At 34.8% G+C, this 9,614-nt stretch overlaps 1 protein-coding gene across 1 annotated transcript in view; it reads left to right on the top strand.

Annotated features, from left to right (window-relative positions):
• Positions 1-9,614, top strand: part of LOC106473733 (hemicentin-2-like) — a 31,293-nt gene that overhangs the window by 6,473 nt on the left and 15,206 nt on the right. The window contains exons 4-6 of the mRNA XM_022402125.1: positions 1,018-1,314; positions 6,523-6,813; positions 8,673-8,960. Coding sequence (XP_022257833.1) covers positions 1,018-1,314; positions 6,523-6,813; positions 8,673-8,960 — 876 coding nt within the window. The remainder of the gene's footprint in view (positions 1-1,017; positions 1,315-6,522; positions 6,814-8,672; positions 8,961-9,614) is intronic.

Genomic DNA, 9,614 nt, shown 5'->3' with positions numbered 1-9,614 from the left:
ATGAAGGGATAACACTACTAAATCATGTTGCTAAGTTTCATCTATGATGTGATAAAACTACTGAATCATGTTGCTGAGTTATATATATATAAAGGGATAACACTATTAAGTCATAGAGCTAAGTCATATCTATAAAGGGATAACACTATTAAATCATGTTGCTAAGCCACATTTATAAAGGGACAATACTATTAAATCATGGAGCTAAGTCACATCTGTAAAGGGATAACACTAGTATTTCATGTTGCTATGTCACATTTATAAAGGGATAACACTATTAAACCATGGAGCTAAGTCACATCTGTAAAGAGATAACACTATTCAATCATGAAGATAAGTGACTATTATGGAGTAATAACATAACGGCAATTTAATTTTAATCTAACTCTTTACCTTTCCAAGTAAAGTTTTATTAAAATATATGTGCGAACTGATGAGTCAAAGGCGAAAAAAGTCGTGTGTAAATTTATAGACTATTTAGTTAAAATCTCGGTGAGAAACTAGAGAACGTGAAGTATAGTTCACTTAATTGTACATTTATTTATATACGTAAGCTACACATGCATAGTTGTCAGCGAAAGAGATTTATTGGTCTGTTATATACTAAACGATTTTAACATCAAGAACCAAGATCTTGTCTAGCAGTAAAATTAATTAAAATTGAATTCAGTGATGGTTGAAGGCCAAATAAGTAATGTCTCTTATTAGTATCCTAGTCAAAATATTGTATCAGATGAATAACATTGGGATTATGGCCGAAAATGTCGTTAACAACGAAAGTGCCCAAATGATTAATCAGCGCATTCTAAACTTTATAAATAAGAATGTAAGAACAGTATACTTAATAAGCTATATTCATTTCTGGATGAGTTTTTAATTCTGATTATTTTAGGTAGCTTGCTCTGTCAGAAGTTGATATTCAGTTGAATAGTTATCACCTTTTCTAATTAAAATGACTGAAGTTGTTGTTTACTGAACTGCTTACACGTCAGGATACATTCAAACCATGTTTCTTAGTTAGACCGCTGGACCTCAGGATTGCTAAGGAACCTGCAACATTCTCCGCCGGGAAGACAAGCAAGCTGGAATGCCAAGCGGTGGGCTCCCGACCTGCGGCTATTCTGACTTGGCGGCTGAACGGTGTGGAGTTAAAAACAGCGAAGACGTCAGTTTCGGTAGATGGAAACGTCACCACAAGTGTGTTGACTCTTAAACCCTCTGTTACAGATAATGGCAAAACTGTGACATGTACAGCCGAGAATCTTCTAATCACAGACAGCATATTGAAAGACGAAAGAATTCTGAATGTTTATTGTGAGTAACGTTTTTTTTTTTATAAGGGATTTTTCATTTTCAAGTCCTAAATTTTAAGGTAAATTCGTAAAACTTTAATTTGGAAACCTGGTGTTTTTTTCTTTTAAATATCATTTATTACGTCATTTTTTGTATATAGCTTCTTAAATGCCATATTTTCATACTTTTTATTTTATTTGGGAAAATGGAAAAAAATCCATTTAACTTAATATTCGTCAGCCTAATTGTTCGATTTAACGTTTTAGGGCTGCAAAAATAAATTCAATAAATTCCAAGTAGGAATAATAAATTCAATAAAGCAACTTTACATAAGAGTTTTATTTTATACAAAGAAAAAATTACTACATATATTTAAAAGAAGGTTTATATTTGTCATTTCTGATCTGATAAAGAAAACGGTTGAAAGAAAAATGAAAATAAAATAAGGAATTTTGAAAGCAATATAATCTGTAAAAAAATTATAGTTTGCTGAACGGTATTTTTGGAATTCGGAAACAATTACAACCAAAATATCAAATTACGACGTTATCTTTACAAAAAAAAAAAAACAAACAACAAAGAAACAATATATGTGTATTTTTAACCCAAAATTGTTAAAGAATTTACATAACAGATGACCAACATAGTTCTTGTAGCCCTCTGTCAATTGTTTTATGTTATATATCGTTTCAATTTTGGCCCGGTGTGGCCAAGTGCTTAGCGAGCCTGGACTGTGAATCCGATGGTTCATGCTTCGCGGTCCGTTACTACAAAAATATGTTCCGTATTTTGAGGTCGTGAATGTGTTATAAGAGACTAGAGTGGGCCTTCAGTTGTCAGTGGATGCTGTAAATTAGTTGCTCTTTTGTGTGCTCTGTCACTTACGTGTGTTTCCGAGAAAACTATAAAACATCAGTACCATGCTCGTATTGGAAGTGAAGGAATTAAATGATATCAGAGTTATGAGTAAAATTCGTGAGACTATCAATTTAAATGAATTTTTTTTTTTACTCCAACTAAATCAGGGTTAAAATAAATTTTCCAAGATTATAGGTGAAACTTAAAACAACAAATAAACTGAGATTATAGTCCCTCGGCCCGGATAGCGGTAAATGTACGAACTTACAACGCAAGATTCCGGGGTTCGATACCACGCGATGGACACAGCAGGTAGTCGAATAAGATATTTAAAGACAATCAATCTTCTAAAATTAGAAATTTGAATCATGTACATCTTTATTACGATCTAGGAGTTAACTAATGAGAAGTAATAACGATGTACGTGATTCACATCTGAACATTTTGATAAATAATCAACTGTTAAGACGTAATCACGCACACACACGTACGAATCAACCTGTGTAATTATGATCCATTTACAGATATATTCGTGCACTACCCACCTCCAACTCTTGGGCTATTTTAATCGTATAGTGGGATTTCACTGCCACTCTTATAACGTGCTCAAGTCCCCAAATTGGGGAGCTCGGTAACGGGTCGCGAACCGTAGAACCGACCCTATGTGTACTTGGAAAGCCTAGAAAATCAGTTAAAAGTTAGTCTCATGAATTAAATAAAATAAGCTTAAGCTATTGAAAGTGCAAAAATAATTCCCAGTTTTAGGTTGCTTACAATTAGACCTAAAATAATTCCCAGTTTTAGGTTGCTTACAATTAGACCTAAAATAATTCCCAGTTTTAGGTTGCTTACAATTAGACCTAAAATTAATTCCCAATTTTAGGTTGCTTACAATTAGACCTAAAATAATTCCCAGTTTTAGGTTGCTTACAATCAGACCTAAAATAATTCCCAGTTTTAGGTTGCTTACAATTAGACCTAAAATAATTCCCAGTTTTAGGTTGCTTACAATTAGACCTAAAATAATTCCCAGTTGTAGGTTGCTTACAATTAGACCTAAAATAATTCCCAGTTTTAGGTTTTAACAAAAGTTTTTAAGTGCCAAGAGGTAATTTATTAGACAATATTAGAAAAATCGACATTCAACTTCAAAAATAAATAATAATAATTTAATAACCTTATTAGGCCTAACATGTTCGTCTGGGTACAATGCAATACAAAAACTGTGAAATAGTGAACGTTCTTAGAACTTGTATCAACTAAACTGTGTTAAGTCATAAGTTAAGTAGACCTGCATTTTCAAAATGATGATGTTTTTAACGGTAAACTTCGGTGAGATATACAAGTAAAAGTCGGGCAACATTGACTATACTACATACTGAGAATGCAGCTTATTATTAGATTAACCAGGCCAATAACAGAATACGTTATTTGATGGAACTTTAGATGTGGGATTAGATTTGTTGTAGTTAATACTGTTACACCCATCTTTAACTGCTGTTATTCCGGCTCTCTTAAGCAAAGAAGAAGAAGATTAAAGTGGGCACAGGGGTAGGAACAAAGGGGCAAGCAGGGGCATAGCCACCAGTAACTGATATATATATATATATATACCACAGTGGCTCAGCGGTAAGTCTGAAGACATGACGCTAAAAACAAGGCTTCAATACCCGTAGTGGGCACAACACAGTTAGTCCCACTGTATAGTTTTATGTTTAATAACAAACAAACAGACAAATATGTATATTTGTGTTTAATGTCCTCTGCCTCCAATAGTGGTCAAGTGTAAATTCATGTGGGTGCAAGTATAAAACTTTAAGTTCATGTACACGCTCCTGAGTGGGTGCAAGTATAAAACTTCAAGTTATGTACAAGCCCCTGAGTGGGTGCAAGTATAAAACTTTAAGTTAATGTACACGCTCCTGAGTGGGTGCAAGTATAAAACTTAAAGTTATGTACACGCCCCTGAGTGGGTGCAAGTATAAAACTTTAAGTTCATGTACACGCCCCTGAGTGGGTGCAAGTATAAAACTTAAATTCATGTACACGTCCCTGAGTGGGTGCAAGTATAAAACTTAAATTCATGTACACGCCCCTGAGTGGGTGCAAGTATAAAACTTTAACTTCATGTACACGTCCCTGAGTGGGTGCAAGTATAAAGAAATGTATTAACAGGGAAGAAAAGGTGATGTTTTAGAAGATAAAGAAACAAACAATACAACAATTTTTTTTGTGCCAAAAATATATTTTAGTCGCATTTTGCCCCTGCTCATATTTTAGTTGCATTTTGCCCCTGCTCGATACATTGTGGTGAAATTATTGAACTGTATCATGAAACTTATCGTTTTAAGGTACGCCAGTAAGCTTGAGGGTTCGATACCAACCTCAGAAAACAGCACAGATAACCCATTGTGGAGTTTTGCGCTAAAACAAATGAACGATATTTGACTCAGTTAGTAAGAAAACAGTGCTGTTTTTCCTCTGTTGTTGAAAATCCACAAGCAAACAGTGAAATGTGATTCAGTGGAAGTAGATTAAACGAATTTCGGTCTAACATACGGTCTTATAACAGTGTATCTGTCCTCCTCTGTCATCTCTCTCGGATTCAGCTCATCCAATGAAATCTGATAATAAAGACCGTTTTTAATTATTTACAGCATCCGTTATGAAGCAGCAAACATTCAAGTTTGTAAGTTCCATTTTGCAAGACTTAATAGTAAAACAAAATCGGGACATTTGTTGATTTACTGAGAAATCACACTTTAGAGGCTGCTCTTCAAAAGATTAAAGTCCACATTTTTAGCCGCAGCACAGCCGCTCATTGAATGGCTCTGAGTTTTTAGCAGCGGCAAAAAAAAGGCTAATTTATTTTAATCCTGCCTAAAAGAATTTCAAAGTGCCAAAGCTACTGAGGATTCTCTCGTGTGTGTGTGTGTGTTGTTTGTTTTTTTTCAAGTACAAACTTTTAGCTCATAGCTCTGTCATCTCTTGATAGATTTGAGATTTAATTAAAGTTTTGTACTGAGGAGGTTAAACCCTTTCTATTGATGTATTTGACCACGCACAATGTCTCATAGATTAATTTACTCTAATCGTGCCTAAAATAATTTCAACTTGAGGCTAGGCTGGTATAGATCCTGATGAGTAATAAAATCGAATCGGGTATACGCGCGTCCTACACTTGAAATTGATAGCGCACAAAAATATAGATAATAAAAAGGAAAAAAAAAAGGGTCTCATAGATTAATTTACTCTAATCCTGCCAAAAATAATTTCAATTGCCGCGGCTATTGAGGATTCCGTCTTGTTTTAGTTTGCCTTAAATTAACGTCTCTTTCAGGGATGGCCCGGCATGGCCAGGTGGTTAGGGCGCTCGACTCGCAATCTGAGGGTCGCGGGTTCGAATCCTCGTCGCACCAAACATGCTCGCCCTTTCAGCCGTGGGGGCGTTATAATGTGACGGTCAATCCCACTATTCGTTAGTAAAAGAGTAGCCCAAGAGTTGGCGGTGGGTGGTGATGACTAGCTGCCTTCCCTCTAGTCTTACACTGCTAAATTAGGGACGGCTAGCGCAGATAGCCCTCGTGTAGCTTTGCGCGAAATTCAAAACAAACAAACAAACAAACTTTCAGGGATAATTATAATGATAATTCCAACATGTATTTAAACGTTATAAAATAAAAACAGAAGATAAAATAAAAGATCAGAAAACGTGTTGAGACATGTCCAGAAAAAAGAATGATCGTTGAAAATGACATTTTGTGACAAACTAGAACTAAATAAAATACCAAATGAAGTATTCTGTCAAATAATAAATAAAACTACCTGTGCCTAACATACAAAGTCTGGAACACAAACTATAAAACGTATATCAACCAACATGAAGCACATTTCTACTAAAATATACTATAAAACATATATAAATCAGGTTAAAACTGCATATTTCGGCTCAAGCATACGACCATACATCATAAAAGTCGTGTTAAGACAGCACAGTTAAGCTCACACCAATATAAAACCGATAGCAATCGATTAAGTTAGCACAGTTAGGCTTACACCAATATAAAACATATATCAATCGTGTTAAAACAGCAAAATTAGGTTTACACCAACTCCTCGAATCAATAAGTAACACGCAAAGCCTGTTCGTAGTTACTTTACTGCTGTGAAGTGGAAAAATATTTCAGTGGAAACAAATCAAGTTGGTGTTACAAAGGATTGTATACATGTTTTCTTCACTTATATAGAGCAACATTTGGGTTTCAACTGATTGTCTGGAATTCCAATAACAAGTCTTCTACTTTAATAATTCTGTCCTTACATTTACAGGTGTCTGACTGATAATATAGTATGAATATTCGTGATTTTCAGACGCTCCACACATTAGCATCAACAGTTCCTGGGACGTGAACAACCCGATAGTGAAGAAAGGACACGACGTGTTTTTTGACTGTAAAATTCGAGCTAACCCTTGGATCACCGATTTTCACTGGCTGTTCGAAGAAGAGGAACTTCATACTAACAAGACCGCTGGTATAATTATAAGTAATTACACATTAGTCCTACAAAAGGTTGACCGCTCAAAGCGAGGTCGTTATGTTTGTAAGGCCAAGAACATTGAGGGGGTTGGAGAAAGTCCCCCTATTCATCTCCGTGTAGAGTGTAAGTATTAAATAAAGACATTTTTTACAGTTTAATAGTTTAAGTTAAATTACACGATCTTAATTCGTTTATTCTCCATTGAAACCACTAATATCAAGGACTTAGATGTAGGATAATTAAACGAAATTGGTCACTTAGAAGTCGTCACCGTGATCATCAATGACGTTTGTAATACTAGAGAGGCGTGGCATGGCCTGATGGTTGTGGTGCTCGACTCGCAATCTAAGGGTCGCGGGTTCGAATCCCCGTCACACCGAACATACTTGCCCTTTCAGCCGTTATAATGTTACGGTCAACCCCACTATTCGTTGGTAAAAAGCAACCCAAGAGTTGGCGGTAGGTGGTGTCTACTAGCTGCCTTCTCTCTAGCCTATCACTTCAAAATTAGAAACGGCTGGCGCAGTTAGCCCTATTGTAGCTTTGCGCGAAACTACAAAAACAAAACAAATAATACAAGAGAGGGTCGTAACATAAAATGAAATAAATATAAAATAAAACAGCTTGAAAGGGGATAAACGTTTTGTTTTAAAAAGTACAATATTTTCCGCACGTAACACATGAAGATGGTTACATGTGCGGTCGAAACGTTGTTAATAAATAAAGTTTTACCCCACATCAAGCTTTTTTGTTTTGATATTTAATCGATGACATTTAGATATTCAAATGTTTCTTACAATAAATTAAAGCATAGAGACTTTGAAAGTTTACCACTCTACAGAAGATAATTATTGTATGTGAAATGATAAAAAAAAACATGGTGTAACAGAAGATTCTGTATCATTGGATTTCTTTATTTTAATTAAATAAATAGGTTTATTAATTGACACAACCCTTTCCGCCGAGTGATTAATCGGTAAGCTTCAGGGATTATAACCACAAATTAGAGGCTCGATCCCTTCGGTAGGCATAGCACAGTTAGTCTATTGTGTGCTTAAACGATTAAAGGAACTTTTTAACACTGACTAAACAGCCCAGATGGTCAACGTATTTTTTGTAGTCGAAAAGTAACATAAATAAATTATATCCCATTCTTTCATAAGTTTCATTAACAGTATTGTGGGATATATATATATATATTCAGTTACTATTATATATATTTTTATTATGAGAATTGTTTTATAGTTAATTTAACATATAGATTTAGGACTAACCTAAATTTTCCAAGCTGGTTGAATGTTGTGAAATATTATTGGGTTTACGGCCGAAAATGTCGAGAGTACCCAATTGAGAAACCAGTACATTCTCAGCATTATTACACCTGGTTAAGTCTGTATACAACATGGGTGACATTACTTCCCGAATTCTTATTTTTAGGTAGCTTGTTTTGACCAAATGTTATTCGTAACTTATCTCCGTTCTAAGAAACTACATTATTAGCTTAGTAAATTTTATAGGTAAAAGTAAAACGTCCTAGGATATTCACATAGTTTCAATTGCGTGAATAAATAGTCCACCGAGAATTCAGGGAGAGACATCTTCCCGCTAATGTTTAGGTATTTCCACTAATGGCATAGTGTATGAGGTTCAGATATCCTCACTAATAGCTTAGTGAATGATTTTTGGATATCTCCACTAATGGCTTAGTGTATGAGTTTCGGATATGCAATACAGAGAATTATCACAATTTATCTTTAGAAGGACACTTAAGTTCGGGTTTGAAGAAATATATATTAGCTAAACGTACAATAATTATATACAAACGACTTTAATTTAAATATTTTATGAGTTTTATTCCTATGAAGACGTTTAATCAGTTGTCCTATAGAATAAACAATAATAAAAAGTGTTAAAGATATAAGAACACAGATTTGGATAAGAAGTAACAAAATCGTATTTTGGCGTATTTTTCATTTCTTTAGTTGCACCAGTATGCAAGCCAGGCCAGAGAACTGTGTATGGTACAGCAGTGCACGAAACGGTGAGAGTACTCTGCGAGGTCGATGCGGATCCAGAAGAAGTAACGTTTCGCTGGATGTTTAACAATTCTCGTGGAAAGAGAGAGGTGTTGTCCTTTAAGGACGACTTTACTAGAAGCGTAGCAAGCTTCATCCCCCAGAGTCAGGAAGACTACGGTACGCTGGTTTGTTGGGGGAGTAACAGAGTGGGGGTACAGAAGGAACCCTGCTTTTATAACGTCATTGCTGTAGGTGAGGTTGTTTCTGAAAATCGATTTTCTACTGATAGAGATTAGAATAGTTCCTCATATGTTGCTAAGGTATTTCATCCGACTGCAACAATTGTATCTTAGAGATTGAATTATTATAATTGTAGACAACCGGTATGTGTTAAAGGTTAGATTTCTTGTATTAAAACGTTTTTAGAATATAAAACAATACGATTGTCGATATTAGGCTATTTTGATGGCCAGCGCCTTACATAGGGATAATTAATTTGTACTGGAATATCATAATTTGTGTATTGATAATAAGAGTAATTTTAGGTATACGTGTAGACACGAATAACGAAAATATTAACATTCACAGATTGTAAGGTACTTTATCCTTATGAATTCTAGCATCATGTTTATAATGATGTCGAAATTTGAATGTGTCTACTGACGAATTCGATTTCAGTTGTTATTTTAATGTGAATAAATGCTGAAGATACTAGTTCTAAAATATTTCTGTTGAATGGCTTACTCTAGCTTCAACAGAAGTATTTTAGTAGAAATGGCTTACTCTAGCTATTTTAGTAGAAACTTCTGTTGAAGCTAGAGTAAGCCATTTCTACTAAAATACTTCTGTTGAAGCTAGAGTAAGCCATTTCTACTAAAATACTTCTGTTGAAGCTAGAGTAAGCTA

Source organism: Limulus polyphemus, unplaced genomic scaffold (assembly GCF_000517525.1).
Source record: "Limulus polyphemus unplaced genomic scaffold, Limulus_polyphemus-2.1.2 Scaffold6449, whole genome shotgun sequence".
Lineage (NCBI taxonomy): Eukaryota > Metazoa > Arthropoda > Merostomata > Xiphosura > Limulidae > Limulus > Limulus polyphemus.
Note: the sequence above shows the minus strand (reverse complement) of the source record. Positions and strands in the feature narration are given on the sequence as shown.